Source organism: Rhinoderma darwinii, chromosome 1, assembly GCF_050947455.1.
Source record: "Rhinoderma darwinii isolate aRhiDar2 chromosome 1, aRhiDar2.hap1, whole genome shotgun sequence".
Lineage (NCBI taxonomy): Eukaryota > Metazoa > Chordata > Amphibia > Anura > Rhinodermatidae > Rhinoderma > Rhinoderma darwinii.
The window spans coordinates 433,060,437-433,084,966 of NC_134687.1; the positions used below are offsets into that span (position 1 = coordinate 433,060,437).

At 39.3% G+C, this 24,530-nt stretch overlaps 1 protein-coding gene across 1 annotated transcript in view; it reads left to right on the forward strand.

The window, feature by feature from the left end:
* MYO18B (myosin XVIIIB) overlaps nucleotides 1-24,530 on the forward strand; it is a 625,429-nt gene that overhangs the window by 213,351 nt on the left and 387,548 nt on the right. Inside the window, exons 18-20 of the mRNA XM_075825873.1 lie at nucleotides 11,862-12,009; nucleotides 13,223-13,382; nucleotides 19,352-19,535. Coding sequence (XP_075681988.1) covers nucleotides 11,862-12,009; nucleotides 13,223-13,382; nucleotides 19,352-19,535 — 492 coding nt within the window. The remainder of the gene's footprint in view (nucleotides 1-11,861; nucleotides 12,010-13,222; nucleotides 13,383-19,351; nucleotides 19,536-24,530) is intronic.

Genomic DNA, 24,530 nt, shown 5'->3' on the forward strand with positions numbered 1-24,530 from the left:
AATTTGGCTTAGCTATTATAAATAAAATGTGAGCGTACTAAATATTTAAAATTCTTAAATTAGCATGTAATTAATTATGTTTACAATTATAATGTAACTACTAGAGTCAGGGCCGGCCTTAGGTTGGATGGCGCCCTGTGTGGGACTCTCTATTGTCCCCCCTACACAAACCAAAAATTAACCACATATATAGACACGCACATACTGGAACATATATACTGTACATACATAAAGACAGATATTTAGACATACAGGCAAATATACACACACACACATTCTGGAATGTATACATACAGGTAAATATATAGACGTACAGACACATATACACACACACACACACACACACACACACACACACACACACACACACACACACCGGCAGATAAATACACAAACAGGAACTTATACAAATACATAAAAGGCACATATATACAAGCACAGACACATTCACAAACAGACCCATATATACCCAGTACAGATAATATAGTAGATGTTAGCTGAAGTCCTATGTAACACCACAGATAACACACAGTAATAACGGAGTACGGATAATGTAGTAGATGTTACCTGCAGTCCTATGTAACACCACAGATAACACAGTGATAACTCTCTGAGTACAGATAATGTAGTAAACATTACCTGTAGTCCTATGTAACACCACAGATAACATAGTGATAACTCTCTGAGTACAGATAATGTAGTAGATGTTACCTGCAGTCCTATGTAACACCACAGATGACATAGTGATAACTCTCTGAGAACAGATAATGTAGTAGATGTTACCTGGAGTCCTATGTAATACAACAGATAACACAGTGATAACTCTCTGAGTACAGCAGGTTATATAAGGGGTAGCATGATATATAGAGGCAGCAGGGTATATTGGGTTCAGCAGAGTATATAGGGGCAGCAGGGTATATAGGAGGCAGCACAGATATCTTTATTTTATCTGTTCTACTTTAATATTGAACACACACTTTTACAAAGTGACAAACACATGCAGAGACACACACACATTGTAACATATAGACATACAAACACAGACACACATACTGTATACACACACACATACTGTATACACACAGAAACACGCAGACACACATATACACTCACCATCTCTCCTTGCTGGCAGGATCACAGGCTTCTTGCAGGACGGGCTGTGGGCGGAGCTTCCTCCTTTTCTCTTGCTCCTCGGCTCATATTTACTCCGGGTGTGTAACTAAGAACAGAGCACAGAGTAGAGGCAGAGCCCAGTGGCGCCCCCTACATGCTGGCAGGGTGCAACCCCCTGTGCACTCGCACAGCTCGCACACCCCTAAGGTAGGCCCTGGCTACAGTTTTCCATATAAATATAAGCTTAAAGGGGTTGAATTAATGGTATATTACTAGGATTTGCCATCAATTCCTCATTAGTGGGGGTCCGACAGTCAGGACCCCCACTAATCCTAAGATTTCAGGGGCTGCAGTACTAGTTAAGCACTGCAACTCCTTAGCAGATTTTTCCTGCATGTGTTGCTGAAGTCTGTTCTTGCTATGCTGTGCTGCTCTGCATTATCGCCCCTGAAACGTCACCCAAGTTCCGACTATGCAAGCTTGGGACTGGCATCCCGGTATGCATGTGGGCTCATAGTTTAATACACTGCATTACACCTGTAACGGCTGCCGCTCCCCGCCACCATGCTTTGATTACCTGCTTCCGGCGTCTTTCTTCTCCTGACTGGCACCGCTCCTCCCCTCCAAGCTTCGTGTCTGGCGACCTCCCACGCTGCCAACATTCTTCCCAGGGTTCTGTAAGTTATTTCACCCAGCTTGCTTTATTTCCCTGACCTCTTGCTTGTGACCCATGCTGCCTGCCATGATCTATTGCTATACCTGACCCGCTTACTTGCACCTCACCTGTTACATTGTCCATCTTCAAGAAAGACTACTCTGGGGTAGTGACATGGGGATTCTTCTGCAGCAAAATCCAAGTTACTGTATAGGGTCATAGGGTGAATACCAGGGGTTTCCTTAGACTCGACTCCCCAATTCAGTCCTACGCCAAATCCCTTGGTGACAAAGTGGGTTGACATATTATCCCACGGGCCCCATGCCAACACCAATATAATGAAAAGAGAGAAGATATTCTGTATGTTTCCTAACCAAACCCAGTGTAGTTGTAATCTGCCCTTCCACTTTGCCCTCAATTATTACCACATTTGTACAGTATATTGATTATCAATCCACTTTGACTATTAATTAACCTAGCTGCCTGTTTGAGCTGCATGATATAATGTGAAAATAAAATCAATAGGATTCAGCGGCTTATTACAGAGTGATGTGTATAATGTCAGAGAAGCTCAATCTTTAGAGTGATGACCTGTTTACATTATGTATGTGATTACTTAGAAAAGGAAATATCCATGTTCTGTAAAATACTAGTAAATATTATAAAGCAGATCATTATTAGTAAACCATCATTACCACTAATTCAGATGTTATAATCAAAGAACTGTACCTTGACATTGAATACAGTCTTACTGTGGAATAGTCAATAATGCATATATATTATAATATATCTTCATTGCCGCTTTTTTATGTCTTGCCTATGATTCTATATATTTCCTAATAGACTACTCCCAACAACTTAACTGGATAAGGACTTTATATTATTCCTTGCAAATTGTATTAATGAGATTGGAAAGTAAAATCCATTCTGTACAGAACATGACTTGTGTTTTGTGTTCGATAATGGTATTAAAGGATAGATAATGACCCATTGTTGAAATTACATTTTTATGTTAAACATTTTTTTTTCTTTCATTTGGGTGTTTTGTTTTTTTAATTTTCCATGTCACTATCTTTATTTACAAATAATCCTAAAAGCTTGACGTTTTTACTCTGACCACGGAGCGTCATACTAGACTGATACTTCCTGTTCTGTAGAGATCAATTCTTAGCGGTCATCTCATTATCATCACATTACAATGAAAGGTAACACCCCTATTATAAAGCTGGAGGCAGATAACACAGGATCCACTATTAACAATAGGAGTGACCTCTGCATAGGTAACAGAGCATGCCCACAATACTCTCCCATAGAAGTCAACGTGTGATCTACAGACTATTATTAACTATGCTCCATGTGACTGCTGTAAAGCAGATCCCTGAGCGTTTATTCGCAGAGCATCTCAGGCAAGATAGCTGCCCCCATAATCATGTACAGAAAAAAGAATAAAAATATTACAATCAGGTTAAAAAAAGTAAAGACTATGGTGGATTTTTTTTTACATGATTTCCAACCGCTTTTAGGCTTTAAAAAGTTGCACATTTTGGTGCGCTAAAATTTGTGACTTTTCACTCCGCTCACCCTTTCAGAAAAATGTTGAGAATAGTGGATGGGCTTAGGCGTGAGGTGGTGCCCCACCATAGGTACAATAGATTTACTATTTCCGTCTTTAGGACAGCCATAGAGATGTTTACTTCTTATCAAACACCAGTCTTAATAAATCTCCCCCTTTATTTCAGTATCTGGTTGGGAATAAGAAAACATATAGCCAACAGATTCCTTTTAAGGCTTCATGCACACGACTGTGCAGTATTTACGGTCAGTAAATACTGCACGGACGGGCTGCGGACTGTCACCCGCATTTGCGGACTATGCTCACAGTAAAAAGTATAGAAGCACAGTGTGAAAAATGTGTCCTATTTTTTGTGTTTCTTTTCTATGGCCCAGAAACACACCCGTAATTATATGGGAAGATGTCCGTGGCCGATATAAACTGAATGTGTCAGTATTCTATCCGCAATTACGGATCCGTAATTGCGTATAAAAACTACGGTCGTGTGCATTGGGACTAAAGTTTTAATTGAGATGCAAAGTACATACATGTATTATTGCATAAAGATATACAAATACAGATGGCAGTTTAGAAAAGTAAAATGTACATTATACACAAATCTACATATGATACAATGCAGCGCTTTAGCTATAGGGTCCTATAGCTGCAAAGTTGCTAATTGAATTGTTTGTGACTCCTAGCCATAACTTTACTGTGCCAACAAATGTCGAAAACTTGAGAGGCTATAAGAATATGGTCAATAACATTTTACCTTTTCATATTATATAATGAAGATTCAGTTCCTCCCAGTTTTGTTGGGTGTTATCATTCCCCTTGCCAATAGGGTGTGTCCATACTCAGTTCGACACTAAAATCCACTTAACATATTGGGGCAGATTTACTAATACGGCTAATATTTAGACAGTGTAACCTTTAGACAAAGCATTTAGAAAATGTGCCAAATTTATCAAAGTGGTGCACGCTGTATGATAAATTTGGTGAATTTTGCTAGACATACTAGAGACTTTTCTCTTCCTTATACCACCTATTAGTTGGCACATTTTTGGCACACAGAGTTACATTTTAAGCCACATTCCCGTTCTCCTAGAATATGCACCTCTTCAGCTAAGCCACCCCCCATCGAGTGAGGCGCAAAAGGTGTCTGAAACAGTTAATAAATGTGGCACAGCATGTGCGCCAGAATTCTTGCACATTTTGAACATAAAATCGGCCCCATTATATTTTAACTGTTTGCAAGAACAAAATCCTTCTAACAGTTCTGTGGAGTGCTGGAGAGGCCAACAGCAGAATAGAAGGAGACCTTTGCACTTTCTTTATTTTTCTACCTGTTCGACGTCAAACCCACCTACACCTATAGGGAAGGCTATGATTAGAGATGAGCAAAGTGAGTCTAAATAAATCAAATTCAGTCTGAATTTTCAAAAAACTTCTGAAAAATTCGGAAACTTTTGGGGTTCATGGCACACGAATCGCAGTAATATGGCGACCATCTGCAAACGCCGGCCACCATTTTACAGATTAGAAAAAAATGTCACATGACCAGAGGAGGGCTTTTTTTTTATAATGCCCTGCAGTAAGCCTTCACAAAATGCACTGCGGTTATGCCTTTCTCTACTCATATATGTTGCTATCACTTTGACATTATATTCTGGCTTGGCATTGAATAGCATTAAAGGGGTTGGATTTAACTTGGATACAGTCCTAGAAGACATCAGAGAGTCAGACACAAGATTTTAGGTCTATTCGGGCTCTTTCGATTAGCGACTAATTTATTCAGACAGAATTTAATCAGACGGCTGATTTGACCAAATCGGACCCTAAACTATATTTTGGGAAATTCACTCATCTCTAGCTATGATCCCTTTCTAGTGGGGTTTCACTTCGCCACTTTTATTGCTCATTGGTTACAGAAATCTAACAAGTTCATAGGCTAGGGGAAAGGTCTTATTTATACTATACTTTCATGGACCTGTTTCGAACAGTGTACGATTGGTAAAGTTTCATAATTCTTATGTCCTTTGTAAAGTGTATCCTAATCTCAATGTTACCACGCTCAAGACATGAAGAGATTCTTAGCTTCCCCTCTGCCTCCCCTAGTCCCGTAGATGTGGTAACAATTATTAGAGATAGTCCTATGTAAATGTGCATCCTAACCATATTATGTATGCATCCTCAATCTTACCACCTCCAAGACCTTCAGAATTGACATTTCTTAATTGAGTTTTAAACAAATAAAATAAATGTAATAAACAATGATGTGGCTGGAGAAATTCTTAACTCCTTCTGTGCCTTGCCCAGTTCCCTGCTCTTCTGCAGCTACTAGATGTGGCAACATTTTAACATCTGTTGGTCATTTATGTGATTTCATGAAGACAACTCCTTTCCATGGGCCCAATTAGGGTATATGGACATCATAGATGGGGTCCCCCACTCAGGCCAAAGTGGAGAGCTGCTCATAAAGAGAGGTACTCACTGGCTAACATGTAATGCTACATTTGAATGTTTGGCTAGTCGCAGATTTCACGTTGGTGACTTCTGAAGCCAGACCTACAAAGATCAGCTGATTGCTGTTACAAAATGCGTTCTTGCTCACCTCTTTCCTGCTGGCAAAGTCGTTTTTGATCCTGGTGGGCTTGAGTGGTCACTTCAAAGTCAGCTCTGCTACATTACCTGTTTTGTCTCAGCTATACTCAGGTGTCTTACACAATAACACCCTGCAGCAGCTCAACAGCCATTGACCCCTCCTGTGCTGGACTCTTGTGCTTTGCAACTTCTTGCTGTTCCATTGGATGCTGCTGGTGAACTCTGCTATTTAAACCCTGTCTATCCCACCACCCTTTGCTTGAGGATCGTATATTGTTCCTGAATGTGGCCTGTCCAGAGTGGTGTATTCTGCCTCTTGTTCCTGATCCTGTTTCTGGTACCTGGGCTCCTGGTATTGATCCCTGGTTCTGTGTTTGATCTCCTGCTATGATTGGACCAGTCCTTCTTCATGTTACCTGTACCTGCCTGTGGTAAGACCTCTATCCTCTGATGTGATACCACCTGCTCCTGGATGCTGCTCCTAATATCTCCTGGTTTCCGACTGTTCCTGGACTCTGTTCTTGGCATCTCCTGGTTCCAAGTGTAGTGTCTATGCCTGGTCGCTTCTCTGGGTGTCTTCTGGTTCCATCCAATGTCTGATCCTGGTTCCGTCTGCAGTCAGCTTCATCTCTGCCTCTCCGGTGTTTGCCACGTCTGAGCATGTTGGCCCTTCTGTCCATTTATGGACAATCTGGTAACCCCACTACCTATTTCTGCATCCCTGTCCTTATGTTGTCATTGCTGCTTCTGGTTGCAGTCCAAGGATCTACTACCCAAGTTAATAAATTACGCTGCTTTATCCTGAAATCTGCTTATCTGTTCCTGTATCCGGTCTGTCAATAAAGCATCATTACAATTGCTGGACTGGCTTCATTTGCAAAAGGGGTTCTTCGAGAGCATCCCTAAAAGGGGTTTTCTATAAATCCGCTCTAAATTGTTTAATAAAGCTCTTACCACTATATACTTTTTTATTAAATATTCTCCTGTTTCCCACTGGATGAACCGTGATACTGCAGCAATGATGTATGGTTCATGTGGTCACGTGACATTATCAAGTATCAGCCATATCCTTGTGATGTACTGTATGTGGATCTCACACCTTTGAATGGGGGCATTTTTGTTAAACTGGACATTACCTACATGCAGAGCTGTAGCTAGGCTTTACTTCACCTGGGCTGAAGGTTCAGTGTACTGCCCAAGCCCTTTATCTAAATATCCTGGTCAAGGCAAAGTGGCTTGTTGGCACCCAGCAACCGGGGTAACATGTCGCGGTAGTCACCCCCAACTATGCGCCTCCTACAAGACATTGTTTCAATGTGAATTAACATGTCATTTTTTTTATAAAAAGGGGTCTGAAAGAAATAAAGTATAAAGGATAAATAAGTATTTAATAGCTGCCACCCAACTTTTGAACAAACTTCTCACATACAGTTTATATATTAATGTTGCGTGCCATGCAGCAAGCACTTAGTTCTGTTATGGTCACCACTATTTCACGCACATTTATAATTTGGCCAATGTTTTTAAGAGAATATGCTTTTTAAAGACCAATATACAGGATTATAATTAATTAAAAATAGCCATGAATGATGTATCTGATATTCACACACAAGTGGACAGTTACTTGTACATAACATTCATTATTTACAACATGACAAAAACAAAATTGAAGCTCCATAAAGTTTATGAATAGCTGTTTTATCTGAGTGATGAATCTCATGAGACAGAGACATTATGCAGAATAACATTAAGCAAATGTGTCTAGAGCCATAAAGACCGCACTATGTCTTCCAAACTATATAAAAGGCAACTTGGAAAAAAAATAGATTTAAGTGGTGCCAGGCAGCAGAGACTGAAGTCATTATGGAGCCTTCCGTTATTTATGACTCTTCTTGACAGATCAGTAAGGACACATAAATATGCAAAATGCTTGAAAGTCTAAGGTGACTAACATATTCCAGGGTGAATGTTGATAGATCAGTTATTAGGTTAGCAAATAAAAATAAAAAAAATAAAAAAAACTTTGCATGTCTGTCTAGCAAGATTATGTGACTTTAATGACAAAGTATACCAAACAAGGTTGTACAAGGTACAGGAATTCAACTGCGTTACGAAATATACCTGTATTGTGACCTATAGCAGGCAGGAAACAAAAGTACAGTCAGTTTTAATATATATATATATATATTTTATATCTTGTTTCCATCCTTTCTTGCATTTTTTTTTTTTTTTTACCTACTGTTCAAATGTTGTATTTCATAATTGTATATTTCGCTCTTAATAGAGTTTAAAATACAGTTTTATTTTATAGGACCTATGGTTAATTATTGTAAACTGAAAAATGAAGCATATTGTCAATGCAGGTATCTGAGTTCAGCACTGTGCTCTTGTACTAGGAATCATAGCAGAGAAACAAAGAGACGTCTTATCAATTGGCTCTAGCATTGAGTTCCACACTCATTTTATTGGGCCATTTATCTAGCAAACGAGAGTTTACAGAATGCACGTTCCCGATCATTGCCCTGTGTGATCAGGGCAATGATCAGCCGATAAAGGAGCAAACTCTAGTTCATTGGCTGATTGTATAGTTTATGCTGCAATAAATATTATAGTTGTCGGCAGCACATCTCCCTGTGTAAACGTGGAGATGTGCTGCCGACATGATAGTAATGTATGGGGACGAGCGCTCGTCCCCATATTAGGTCCTTGTGAAAGGATCAAACGAGCGCTGATCAACGAGCCGTCTTGTTGATCGGCGCTCGTTTACAAGGCCCATATCAGGCCATGTAAGAGGACCCAACTGTGTGCAGTTTTTCCCATTCCTAAACTCCTTTTTACCCTTATGCAAGAAGAAACTACTTCCTGTCAACCATGCTAGCTGCCATGAAGGTAATATCTCTGTCAGCAGGTCAAACACGAAGCCTGTATGTAGCCACTACTGGTTTGTCGTCCTCCCTCTGTTCACAACTCATCACTGAGTGATAACCCTACCATGCCTCACATCATGCAGAGACATGCCTTACTGAATCTTTTACAGTAGCTACTTAGTCAAGAGTTAATATCTAGCACATTTATTCCTTTCGCCCAAGTCTGTGGCAATGCTAGATACCGTTAACAATTCATTTAAAAATACACTGAATAATATATTGAGAAGTAATACATAGAGTACTACTTAGAACCCGGCAGGTAGGCGAGCTGGGCAATGTAGTTCAATCGTAAGTAGAAAGTCACTGCATGTAGAGGATTTAGATTTATACTTTCACAAATTTTGTGCTGTATTTTTCTCAATAGATTTCAATGAAGCTTTGAAAAATAAGACTAATTGGTTTGGTGTTGGTAATATAACATTGTCATCTAAATATATCAGGATAAATAATATTATATATTACTATTACACTCAACATTATTATGTACTTTCCACCTGATAAATAAATTACTTAGCACACATGATAATTCTCTGTCCAAGTCACACCATCTACAGCTAATATAGTCAGTGATATATAAATATCCTACTGTGGCCACCAGACCCAGGCTGGGACATAAAATCAGCCCTGGCAGTTGGAAGCACACAGACCCAACTCCATACAATATGATTGCGCAGTTGCGGGCCCACCCCCCCACCCCAGTTATACGAAAACATTGTACTTTGTTTCTGATGCTTTCTAAAATGTTGTCTTCCTATTGTGCTACTGAGAAATGTGTTATAACTAAGTAAATCCCACCAAACTTTTAAATGTAAATAACATGTAATGAACTGAATGTATACACAAGTCACACGTGAAGAATGTCTGATTATACATTATAAGATACTTGAGCAGTACAGAAGGAAGGCAGCAAGAATAAGGGCCTGATGACGATGGTTCAATTTTGTCACATTTTGAATAATAAACTATTGCAGAAATAGTAAAAATATATGTGTAGAATATATCTAATATGTCATACACCACCGGGATATTGTAATGTCGGGGTAGGGAGACAGACAGGTGAGCCCTAATCTACACACCACTCAGTCCCTGCCTACTTGCACGGCCCATCCTAGGCGACGGCGTACAACTGGGCGACGGTCCCTACGCTCAATATGTGTACGACAGACAAACAGACAAGGGTACACAGAAGCTAAGGGAAATGGGGCAGTTGCCCACGGCAACACCATGAGCAACAAGAGTAGTGAACGAGCCGAGTCAAACCAAGAGTGTACGAGGTACAAAACGCAGAGCAGGAGCGTAGTCAGTAAAGCCAGGGTCAATTTGAAGCAGAGGTCAATAGAACTAGCAGGAACAGCAGAGCCAGGAAACAAGACAGAATCACAGGCAAAGGAAGAGCAGGAAATGAAGGTATAAATAGAACGAGGGCGGGAGCTAGCTCCGTCTGGCCAGGCTGTGATAGGTTCTCCCGCTCCTCAGCCTATCAGCCTGAGTGGTAGAAGATCGAGTCACTCTATCAGACCTAGGAGCAGATGCAGACTGATTAACGACGGGCGTCGACACAGAAGCTGTGTCTGGCAGATCCTTTACAGATATATAACATATATCCCTAATTTATTTCTTAATTGAATTTTGAGCAGTAAGTATAAATGGCAAATCAGTTTAATTATGAGGTGGATTTAATTAATATGTTAGTAATCTTTACTGCCCAAACTTATCATATTCTTTATAATGGCCTTATGACATTATATATATTTTTTAGATTGAGATTAGTTTACTTCATTATATGCGTGGCAATTACCTGAATGGCTTACCTTGAATGGATTGTCACTGTGGTTTAGTTGCTTCCTGGTTAGCTTGTAGTTTATTCTATAGACATCAACCAATCTGAACAATCACAGCTGCAGTGTAAAGAATGAGGGAGAGATCAGAAGCCTATGGCTCTGATGAGACCGGAATTGAATTTGAGACTACCTCAAACTCATATTAGACAATGTACATAGTTACTGGTCATAGTTGTACCCTAGTAGAGCTACAATGCAGCCAACACTGAAAAAAATACTGCCTGCTAAGACCACAACAGAGCTACTGCTTTAAGTGGTTAAGATCCAGTAAATATAATGTCCATGACCTTTACATAAATATTAAACATTTTAATCATAGACATACAAAGTAAAATAAATTGCTTAAGGGTATTCTTTATTAAATAAAAATATATGGTTGAATCTAATGAAAGACATCACAAAATGTAAAAAAAAAAATCGTATGAATAAAAATTTCATTTTAATTATCTCTATTCCAATCAATTTGTTTTTTGTGTCATATTTTACAAGTGAACTTTATGTAATTCTCTCTTTTCAGTGATGACATTTTTACACTTGATTACCTCAAATGTTCTTTATAGCCTGTAAACTTTTATAGTTAGGAAAACTATTATCTGTGTCAGCTTCAATATTCCTAAATTGACATTTATATTGTATAGTAAACTTTATAGATTTTCGCAACATTTGGATTGCTATACAGATTTTCTTGGTAGTATATGTTTAGCTAAAATGTCGGTAGCATTTCATTTGTACCTGTCTGTTAAGTTTTGTTTTAGATACCTACATATAGGATAGATAGATAGATAGATAGATAGATAGATAGATAGATAGATAGATAGATAGATAGATAGATAGATAGATAGATAGATATGAGATAGATAGATAGATATGAGATAGATAGATATGAGATAGATAGATATGAGATAGATAGATATGCGATAGATAGATATGAGATAGATATGAGATAGATAGATAGATATATATGAGATGATAGATAGATAGATAGATAGATATGAGATAGATATGAGATAGATATGAGATAGATATGAGATAGATAGATATGAGATAGATAGATATGAGATAGATAGATAGATAGATAGATAGATAGATAGATAGATAGATAGATAGATAGATAGATAGATAGATATGAGATAGATAGATAGATATTATATTTGTACTTTTTCTTACAGATAAATGTGCAAGCCAGCAATCAAATGGAAGAGAAGAAAGGTCTTCTCTGGATTTTGGATGAAGAAGTTCTCATCCAAGGTTCCACTGATGATAATGTTATCAACCGGTTGTGTTCATACTATGAAATAAAAGGTGAAGACAAACACGGTGAGGAGTACAAGTACATTTGTAAGATAATTAGTAAATGTCAATATACAGTTTTACTGTTTTTTTTAAACTATATTAAAGTAGATTATTTTTTATTAGCTAACAGCTATAGATCGGTACCAGTGACATGTGCCCTTAGACTTTGCCTGGTGTCCCAGGTTTTCCGGTGCGATCAACATACAGATTTTACTGAATAAATGACAATCTACGTAGTATTGATTAGCCAGAACTATGACGTGGTTTACAAGCAGAAGGAATGATACACACAAGATTTATTTTTTTCATCTCTTCTCAATGTCAATAGTCCAGTGCAAAAAGTTTTATTATTGGGATATGTGCTAAGCACTAGATGTAAAAATAAAAATTAAAAATTAAAATCTGGAGATTCTGTGGTTCAAATAATTTGTTTTACCTAAAAGAGTTTAACGCTTCTTCAGATGTGTAAAGGTATCATAACTTCATTGGTTTGTATAAATACATAAAAAGGCACAAAAGGTAATTCAAAGGGGGTGGGATTATGTAAATAAAATATAACATTCAGAAATCACAAGTAAGTATATAGTAAATGAACATAAAGTACAAACAATACTTATTAATAAATCAGAAGTTCGCAGGGAATAGAGAGGTACAGATACCTAGTTAGATAATTCTATCATGAAATTATGGAGCACCCTCACCCTTGGACAATGCTGAGGATAAATAGCTGAGACGTTTAAAAGAAAAGCATTTCATATTCTACATTTCTCTAACATCAATGTTGAGTTTACAAGCCTTGATGGAAGTCTTAAGCTGGCCATGGATAACAATTGTTGACCTGCGTGATTTTAATCCTTATGTTTATGGTACTAAAAACGATTAGTTCCGATTAATAAAAATCTACTCCATCAATTGGTAAGTGGTCAGAAGTGACAAATGTTACAATTGTAGCTATTCAGATGGGGCAATACATGTGGAGAGTTGTAAAAGTAGAATATTTCACTCAATGCAATTGATTTTCCATGGAAAAAAATCATTGGTATCTTTTCATGTATGTCCCCATTCTGACAGATGTTCCCGAATGCTGAATGCTCCTTATATGGTGGACAAAGCTTTGTCTATGGCCAGTTTTAGATCAAGTTGCCAGTTTATACCTATCAAACCTTTATACAATAAAAGATTAGCAGAAGTGTTTGAAACCAGGTGTCCATATAACAGGAACTGATGTACCTTTCAGATCATGGACCTCTTCGCAAGTGTGAACAACCTCTCCAGTTTGAGATCCTCCACCAGTTGGGTCAAGATCCTGTGCGTTATGATGCTTCTAGTTGGATCAACAAAGCCAAACTGAATTTATCTGCTGAAAACGCTGTGCAGGTTTTACAGCATTCTAAAATGTAAGTAGCCATATGATGTACTACTAATATTCCCAAAGTGAAGCCGAGAGTGAAATGGACACGTTTATAAAAGAAAGAAAAGGTTTGATAGAATTCTATGTGCAATATCACACTTTATACAGTTGTCTATGTAGTATTAGGGTATTCCTTCTGCAGGAAAGATGAAACATTTAGCAGATGAAGGATGACCCTTACAATTAGACAGGAGTTTGTTCAAAACTTCAAATGATTTGCAAAACTCGTTTTCATTTGTTCGGAGACTGTTTGCCATGTTGTTGAACTGTTAAAATTCAGGGATCCACCATTGTTTCCATTTCCTTCTTGATATGTTACACCACTAAGCAGCAGCAGGACAAGTTAGAAAAATGCACCACCACATTGTACCAATATTCTTTTTATACCCAGGAGTTGTATGCCCCATATTATGATGTCCAGTGGATTAGAATGCAATGATTTTGAAATGACGGGGGTAGGGAAACGGACAAGTGAGCCCTAATCTACCCGCCACTCTGTCCCTGCCTACTTGCAACGACCCGCCCTAGGCGACGGGGTACAACTTGGCGGCGGTCCCTACGCTCAGTAAGTGCACGAGACAAACAGACAAGGGAACACAAAGCAAAGGGAAAGGGGCAGTTGCCCACGGCAACACCGTGAGCAACCAGAGTAGTGAACGAGCCAAGTCAAACCAGGAGAGCACGAGGTACCAAACGCAGAGCAGGAGAGTAGTCAGTAAGCCAGGGTCAGTATGGAGCAGGATCAAATAGTTAGGAGCTGTAGCTGGGGCAGGAAACCACACGAAAAAAATCACAAGCAAAGGAGGAACAGGAAAGGCAGGTATAAATAGACAGAGGGCAGGAGCTAGCTCCATCTGGCCAGGCTGCGATAGGCTCTCCCACTCCTAAGCCTGCCATCCTGAGTGGTGGAAGATGGAGTCAGTCTCAGAGACGTAGATTCAGGTGCAGACTGATTACCTATGGGAGTTAACCCTGAAGCTGTGCCTGGCAGATCCTTTACAGATTTAGCCTAGAGCATTTGTGCCACAATCTTTAGTCTCCAGTGTCCAAGATCCTTATAGTCAATTGTCTGGTGCCCCAGTCACTAGTGATTTGTGGCCTCCTATGGTTGCATACGTAGGTGTCCCTGTCTACAGAGCCCAGAGTTTAGTGTCCCAGGCCCTAGTGTACAGTGGTTGTACACCCATACGCTCACTCGCAGATTTTTCTCACTGCTCTGTACAGGAAACTTCACTGAATCAGTCAATAGCTTGTATTAGAGAGCAAATGTCATCCATGGTGTCCTTTTCCATTATGATTGGAAGAAACTACTGTCATCTGATGGCGGTTTCCTACTTTGTGATTAGCAGAAATAAAGAGCCCTAGGCAGCTGCTCCAGTGCTTTCCTCTCATCCCGGCTCTGCCAACCACTGATACCCTTCACCAATACTGTACTATCACTGTCCATTAAGTTTTGTTTTTCCATGGATCAAAAATTCACTTCCGTATAGAGACCTACCGTATATGCAGAACATACTTCAAATAAAGTCTTGAACTGAGCATGGAAAGCATGCTTTATATATGGTATTCTCTTAGTGATGTATTGTGCCACAGAGAATCCTAAATCCACATGCTTGATACCAATTAAAAGGCAATGTTTGGCCTGGTGAAGAGCGCTCTTTAAAATTGAGTCTATAACTTAATCATGACTACTCCATATGGCACTATTGCAAGTGATAAGTGATACTGTCTTTGCTTTATGTATCTGCTATTTTTGTAAGCTGTATTTAATTAAAGAAGCAGAGGAATAGTGGGTATATTACGACATATGCTTACCTGATATGCTTAAAAAACCCTTGAAGACCATACTCTATGTATTTGATTGTATTTTATTCCAACAATGAATAATTTCCATGTTCATAAAATTATTTTAGTTTTATATTGATAGAATGGGGAAAAACATGAATCGAGGTTAACAAAGGAACACATTCTCTTTGAGGAAGCTGCAGAAATATATTTCCATTCGGCGTTCTGTCCATCCCCAAATGATTATCTTCATTAAAACTCACTTTGAGTCAGCTGACATTTATAGCTTTTTAGGGGGCATGGGCACATGCAATTCCAATTGAAATGAAATCAGAACATTATTCTCTTTACACCACCAGTCAATATAACCTGCAATGAAATAGGTCGAGTCGATTTGAGATTTGTTCATTTATTGCACTAATGTCTTTAATTCCTGTAGTGTGAGAGCAAAGAGGAAGATTAGCAGAGGCTTTAGAGACTGCTTTATATGAGCCTGGCACAATGTGTCAGCCACATTAGCACAGATCTCACTGCAATTGTTATTTTAGTCATTTGCTCTCTAGCTTACCGTGGTATACAAGGATGTCTGGAGAGCACTGCTCCCTATTGATTTTTTCTTGATTTCATTACCTGTCATATTGTATTTGAAAGATAAAAAACAGGCATTGGAAGGAGGGAATGTAATTGACAGTCAAAAGTCTTAAAAGTTTACAAGGTAGAAGTACAGTAACTGTCACTAGAATAAAATAGTAGGAAACTGTGAAGAAGACTACTAGGTATGGCTGCCTTTATTTTTTATTTTTTATAATCCATTGACATTATAAAGAATACTGTACATTAGTATTCTGGTGCAACTTTACAAAAAAAAAATCTCTTTTGCAATATCAAATGCACACCACTGTTTATTATAATAAAAAAAGCACTATTGAAATTAGTTGATAAAGTAAAAAACAAAACAAAACAACCTTCCTTCAGCCATGACCGAACCACCTTTAAGCCTAACCACCTTGAAGTCAACGCCACTTAGACTATTAAATGTTGCCACTATTACCTATTAATATTTTTTTTTTCAGCAGACCTTTCTTCTCCCTATCTTTACATCTAGACTCCCAGTTTTTGCAATGACCAAATGTCATCTTGGTATTTCCTGTCTGTGTAATAGGCAGATCTACTCTTCTGAACAGAATAACTACTGGTAACCAAAGCCATTATGTTTATTACATGTACCGACAATGTGGTCACTGATTCCAAGAATCATTAACCGCTGGGGAGAAGGAGGCACCAAAAGGCGTAGAAGTTTGAGTGGTCAACATGCAAAAGCAGGCTGCAAGGTGTTTTATTTTAATCAGATTACAGAAAAGTGGATTTACAAGTGGGATTAGACTTTAAAGGCTATTTAAACCTATGTAGTCCTTTTTGTGTTTAGTGTTTTAAAACATTTTTCTAGTAGAAATGTATAAAAAAAAATATGTATTTAGTTTTAGCACTGCAGCGTCTATACATCCAATACACATAGAAGCTGCATAGCGCTGCTTTAAAGAGAACCTTTCACCTCCCCATACATGTGCAGCCGAGTGCAGCATGTAATGGACGGGGCTGCACAAACCCTGGGGCACTTTACATTTTTTCTACCTCCCTCCGTTATTTAGATATCGGTGCCGTTATATTTGGCACCCAATATTTAAATGACCCCCTGAACAGTCAGTAGGGTGTGTACTGTCAAGGGGGCGTGTTACTATGGCTGTGACACTGTCCAATCAGATATGGACAGTGCCCCAGCATGAGAAAGTGTGCGATTGCAGTCTTTTCATCCGAACAGGCAAGGGGGCGTGTCAGTGCTACGGACAGAGCTGTGGAGAGAGCGCGCATGCGCGCTCTCATCTCTTGTGAGAGATCAGTCTTGTACTTTGTCTGACGAACTGGAAAGTGGGCGTGTCACTGTTACGGACAGTGTAAGATCTAGGGAGCGCTTACACTGTACGTAGCAGAGACACGCCCCCTTGCCAGTTCGGCAGACAATACAAGACTGATCTCTCCCAAGAGCTGAAGAGATGCGCGCACTCCTCTCCACAGCTCTGTCCGTAGCACTGACACGCCCTCTTGCCTGTTCGGATGAAAAGACTGCAATTGCACACTCTCTCATGCTGTGGCACTGTCCATATCTGATTGGACAGTGTCACAGCCATAGTAACACGCCCCCTTGACAGTACACACCCCGTTGACAGTTCAGGGAGTTATTTAAATATCGGGCGCCAAGTATAACGGCACCGATATCTAAATAACGGAGGGAGGTAGAAAAAAATGTCAAGTGCCCCAGGGTTTGTGCAGCCCTCCCCATTACATGCTGCACTCAGCTGCACATGTATGGGGAGGTGAAAGGTTCTCTTTAAGCCAAATCCATCAGTCAGCTGGACTGATCGCTTTGCTGACAGCGGCTCCTGTGTGCCTCTGAATCACAATATAACCTTAATACTGATCAAATCTAAATTGCTCAACTTGATTGGTATTAGGTTTATATTGTGTCTTATTTTGAAATTGCAATGTATTATCTGTGGTTTTGCATAGGACAGTAGGTCATCTTACTGTATTTTCCTAAAGAGATCCTGTCACCAGGTCCTAACATCCAATGTATACATAGTACCTTTACCTCCCTGTTTGCATCACTGTTTTGTTTTGTTTTTTTGCTCCTCCCCCATTTCTGAGTAATTGTGCTCTATTCTTTTGAGCCCGATATGGTAATTTACTGTAGTCAGTCAACGGGACGTGAGCTACAGGGAATCTCCCCGTGTGGAGCCTTCTTCACTGCCTCAGACGCTGTCCAATAAGTGCGAGGCAGCTTATGACAATTGTGTTTGATTAAAAGTCTTCTCCTATCATGGTCTCACAAGATCATACTGGGCAAGGCAGGTTATCTTTAAAGAGGCTCTGTCACCAGATTATAAATGCCTACATAATCTGATCGGCGCTGTAATGTAGATGACAAAAGTGAAACTATCAATTTTGAGCAAGTTATGCACAATTTTAGATTTATGCTAATTAGTTTCTTGATAGACAACTGGGCGTGTTTTTACTTTTTTACCAACTGGGCATTGTAAAGAGAAGTGTATGACGCTGACCAATTAGCATCATACACTTCTCTCCATTCATGTCCATTTGTACTCAGCACAGCGTGATCTCGCGAGATCACGCTGTGCTGTCACATACTCCCACATTAACTTTACCGAAGTGTCTTGAGAGTGAACAGACATCGCTTTCAACCAGGATGCGATGTCTATTCACACTCCCGATACTTCGGTAAAGTTTCTGTGGGGCTTACTCACACAGCACAGCGTGATCTCGCGATATCACGCTGTGCTGTCATTCACAGAAACTTTACCGAAGTGTCTGGAGTGAGAATAGACATCACATCCTGGCTGAAAGCGATGTCTATTCACTCTCAAGACACTTTGGTAAAGTTAATGTTGGAGTATATGACAGCACAGCGTGATATCGCGAGATCACAATGTGTTGTGAGTACTGCTAAAAATGAATGGAGAGAGGTGTATGACGCTGATTGGTCAGCTTCATACACTTCTCTTTACAACGCCCAGTTGGTAAAAATGTAAAAGCACGCCCAGTTGTCTATTAAGAAACGAATTAGCATAGATCTAAAATTGTGCATAACTTGCTCAAAATTGATAATTTTTCAAAACAAAAAACACTTTTGTCATCTACATTACAGTGCCGATCAGAGCATTTATAATCTGGTGACAGAGCCTCTTTAACTTAGATATAATTTAACCCCAAACAGTCAAATGACAAATTCTACTAGCATGGGCAAGACCAGGGGGAAGGCAAAGTAGGCAGCCGCCTAGGGTGCCATTTGGGAGCTAGGAGCACAATGAAAGCATTAAAGCAGAAATGCTCTTCTGCCTAATGAGTACTTTCTTTAGTGCAATTAACTGATTGTCCATTTGATAGGTGGGGTGGATTCTGAAAGCCCTGCCTTGGGCACCGAGAGTTTGTCCCACCTATGTCTATACCATCTACCCAACATAATCTGATATCATGTTGGGTACATATCATCTACTATACTCTATAGAATATTACAATAATTCCTCCTGTGTGCTATTTGGTTTTGCATTGAGCAGTTAAGACTTGTAACTTTTGTTCTTTTTATTTGGCTTCCAGTGACTACCTGAAGGACTTATTTTCGCCTCGAGCTAAATTCCCTTTAATTTGTCGCTCCATCGCTGGGATGGAGGGAAAATCTCAGCAAGCTATGCAAAGGGTTAGTTGCGTGAGGAAGACTTTTGCTAGCAGCTTTGCCGCTGTGAAGCGGAAGTCAGTATGTGCCCAGATCAAGCTTCAAATGGTGAGTGTCCTTTATAATGGCTATCTAGAGCCAATAAACAGTCTGTGTCTTATACATGAGCCGTGTCTGGTCTCGGTCTGGTCAAGTGAGTAGGAATGAGCTTCAATACCAGACACAGGCCATGGACAAGAATAGTTCTGATGATTGTAGAAGGCAGCCATGTTTTTCAGAATCTCACACAACTCCTTTAGGGCAATAATTCCATGAATAAAAGTGCCATCTTTTCTGTTATGTGTTTTGTTAAATCCATATTTCATTGTAAACTCGACAAACTTTCCTTTGGGGCTTCTCTTCACTTCTTTACGGATCACCCTATGGCTGTTCCTATATAACAGCAGTAACATATTTACATTTTTAGAAGATGAAATGAAAAACAAATTTTTCTATGCCCTGTTTAATGCTTATATTGATCATTTTCAATTTAAAGTAAATATATTAGACATGAGTGGCAATGAGTGATGAAGAAACTGCTTCTGACCCAGATGCAAGAGTGGAAATATTTGCTTTCCTGCACTTATATTTTAAAGTTGGCAAATTTATACAGATTAAAATTTGACTGAACTGGATTCTGTCATTTCTCGAGGTTCAATTATATAAGATTTAGTCCCTTCAGTTACTTGCCTTTTTCTAATTTGAATATCGGTATTGATTTGAAAAACCACACTATTTATTAAGTCTTAAAAGCAATTTGAAATGTAATGCATATTTTCACAATCATTTACACTGGATTAATATTAACAGAATCACTATTGAGCATATTGCATATTAACAAGGTTGAAGCAAAAATGAGGTTACAACAGTCTTCAGTCTACAAGGTTGTCCTTCGAGCCTTGCTAACCCACCCTTTCTTCGGCCAACATTCTCTGCCAGAAAATCAATGTTGGCAGCTGAGCTTGTGGATCTGAATTGCTCATGTAAATTGTACATCTTTGGATTATGCAGTATTAATGTGGCATGAATCTTCAAGACCATGTAGAGCAATTTACCAATAACTTGTTGGTGTTGTACTTTTATGTTTGCTGGATAACATTCTTGGACTACAAAATGGGTGAACCTGTTCTAGTTTTGTAAAATATTGTATTTTTATAATTCTTGAAAAAAATCATATGAGTTACATCCAGACAAATCTAAATCTTGCCAAATAGATTATGCCATTGGTGCAATGGTAGTATCGTTTTTTATATTTGGATGTCAGGAAAAATTATCAGTAGTATAGTAAATAAAATACAAAGTGAAATACATCTGCTGTGATTGCTGTACATTAGGTAAAAAACACAAAGATGCAGCATCTCTCGCTCTATATATATATCTATAGCTATATATAGAAATCGAAAAAATGAGCAGCAAATCCAAAGATTCAGGTGAAAAAAATGGGTACTTTATTGCCCGTGCAACGTTTCAGCTCTGTCCACTGGAGCCTTTCTCAAGCAAATGACAAATGTGAGTTCACACAATATAACAGGGTATCAATAACCAGTGCTCTTAACAGTACGGTAATCAGTAAAAATGCAAAGGGTTGTACAAGGGAGACAGTACACGGTGCAATGTATATACATGGTTATTAATACAGAAACTAAGTACATCAATGGAAGGTCGTATTAGTACATACAGACAAATATAATTTAAAAAAATTCTCAACGAGGTGAATAACAAAAGGGTGTAGTGAATTAAAATCAATCTCTCACGTCTGAGTATATCGCAGGTGTATGCCGAAAACGGCGTCTGTGCAGTGCAACTGCGCATGTCCGGAAGTGTAATCCAATTAGGGGTAACATGACACAAACGGTGCATGCGCTGTAAGGGAATGAGGACAAAGCGGCCATTTTGGACTATGGAAATCATGCCTTGGATGCTGGTAAGCGCATGCGTATAAATGTAGCGCTCGGTCATCCTGATAATAACGTCTAAATTGATTTGAAGCAATAATATGACATGGAATGTTAATTATTAAACAAAGGAAACGAAATGCAGAGATGTATCCATGTTTCTGTTCACTTATGGTACGAGTATATCACTATAATCATAGTGGTCAGGTAGCCAGGTAACCTCAAACACTTGGGAGGACATGGGAAAGGGGAAAAAATACAATGGCCATCAAATATGGTCACGATCCAAGCCCCAAAATACGGAGTACCGGCAACCAGAGCGTGCGTTGGCTTGCTCATCGGCTAGAGGGGCATCCATATAACTCCCAAAGTGTGGTGGGGACCACACAAATGTGTATATCGAGGAGACCGGGGGTGGCATATGATGATTTTAGAATGTGACATGTAATGGACATCAAATGCAGGTTCCTATCAGGAGACCAATTATAAGAGCGGTATACATAGATCAAATATATCAAATTACCCTGAAGTAGATGTAAAGAAATAATAAAGGTAGCATATCGAAAACCCAATGGGATATCATAGAGGTGACGGATACGAAGTGTGGATCATCTAAAAAATAAAGAAAATGGTGGTAGTATATCATAATAATTATATTATCAGATAATAAGAGAAGGAAAGAAAAGTCATAAAATCATAAAACTGAAGGCAACATCGAGTGTGGAACCCAAGGGGGCCCCAGGAGAGGAAGGAAACCTAGACCAGTCCACCTAAGGCAAAGTCTACATTTAAGCTGTTAGGATTAAGAGAATTAAGTCTGTTGATCCACTGGAGCTCACGGATTTTAAGTAGTTTAGACCTTTTACCCCCTCTTCTAAGGGGAAGGATGTGGTCAAGTACCCAAAACCTCAACTGGTTCTCATTATGCCCCATATCTGAAAAGTGTTTAGACACGGATAAACTAACTTCTTTTTTCGGATAGTGTACCTGTGTTGGTTGAGTCTGGTTTTGAGGTCAAGTGTAGTTTCACCGACATAGAGTAGTTTACAGGGACACTGAAGAACATAAATTACAAAGTCGCTGTCACAGGTGAGAAAATGTCGAATGTCATAAATCTTATTAGTAGTAGGATGTGCAAGGGTTGAGCCCTTATTAATGAGTCTACAATTGACACATTTGAAACAGAGGAAGCATCCTAGTTTAGGCAGTTTGAGGAATGTCTGTCTACTGGCTCTCTGTGGGCCGAGATCAGCCTTCACAAGTTTGTCCCTCAGATTGGCAGGCCTACAATACGAGAATAGCGGAGGATTAGTAAATTCAGGTATGTGTTGAAGGCAGTTGCCTAACATAGGCCAGTGGCGGCGGATGACATTAGCTATTTGTCCACTCTCATCAGAATATGTGGAAATGAACGGTATGCGTTCCTGTCTAGTCTTAGGTGTTTTTTGTGTGAGTAGTGTGTCTCTCTCAACATGCTGGATTTTGTAACGATGTTCATTAAGTAGGTGTTGGGGGTAACCACGTGTTTTAAATTTGTTGATCATAGTGTCAATTGATCGTTTGGACGTGTCAGTGTCACTCACTATTCTTTTAACACGCACGAGTTGGCTAGTGGGTAAACTCCTTACCATTTTTCTAGGGTGGTTACTGTGGAAATCAAGTAAGTTGTTGCAATCAGTGGGCTTGGTATAAAATTCAGTAGTGAAGCTCTGCCCTTCCAATATAACCAGTACATCAAGGAATTGTATTTTAACGTTGAGTATACAATGGTGAATTTGACGGTCTCTTCCACCGTATTAATGTATGTGTGGAAATCCTGAAGTTCTGTCAGGTTGCCTATCCAAAATAAAAAGACATCGTCAATGTAGCGCCACCATCTAAGGACATGTGTAAAATGTGAAGACGTATAAATCAATGTTTCCTCAAGTGAATGCATATAAATGTTGGCATAGGTTGGTGCCATATTGGACCCCATTGTAGTCCCCTGTAGTTGAAAGAAAAAATTGTCACCAAATAGACAGTAATTGCGTCTTAAAATGACATTTAGTAATTGTATCAAGAATTTACGACAATCAGGGGTATAATCAGAGGTTTTCAGAAAATTATCAACCACTGACATGCCCTTGGTGTGGTCAGTGACTGTATATAGACTAGTGACATCAAATAATACTAGTGTGACATGGGTGTCTGGTGATAAAGTGACATCACGCAATTTTCAAAGGAAGTCAGATGTATCTCTAACATATGAACTAGCCTCAAGTGCATATGTTCTCAGTATTTTATCAAGAAAAATCGCAATATGACAAAAAATGGAGTCCGAGCCAGATACAATAGGTCTGCCCGGCGTATCAGTAAGTGATTTATGGATCTTTGGGAGTACATAGATGACGGGGGTTCTCGGGTGGTCAATCACAAGGTATTGAGTCCGGTCCTCATCAATAATACCACCTCATAGCGCCTCATCAACAACCATTTTGATTTCTCGGGCAGACCTATTGTATCTGGCTCGGACTCCATTTTTTGTCGTATTGCAATTTCTAAAATCGTCATATGCCACCCCCGGTCTCCTCGATATACACATTTGTGTAGTCCCCACCACACTTTCGGGAGTTATATGGATGCCCCTCTAGCCGATGAGCAAGCCAACGCACGCTCTGGTCGCCGGTACTCCGTATTTTGGGGCTTGGATCGTGACCATGTTTGATGGCCATTGTATTTTTTCCCCTCTCCCATGTACTTCCAAGTGTATGAGGTTACCTGGCTACCTGACCACTATGAGTATAGTGATTATCAGGATGACCGAGCGCTACATTTATATGCATTCACTTACCAGCATCCAAGGTATGATTTCCATAGTCCAAAATGTCCGCTTTGTCCTCATTCCTTTACAGCGCATGCGCCGTTTGTGTCCTGTTACCCCTAATTGGATTACATGGATTATACTTCCACTTGGTCTAAAGTAAAAATACGCCCACTTGGGCATTAAGCAACTCATTAGCATAAATCTAAAAACGCTAATAAAGTGGAAAAGTGGAATGTCTATTCACTGTCTAAACACTTCAGTATTGTTAATGTGTTAGTATAAGACAGCACATAAGGATCTAACAGGATCCCTATGTGCTGTGTAAATGAATGGAGAGAAGTGCATGATGCTGATTGGTCAGCGTCA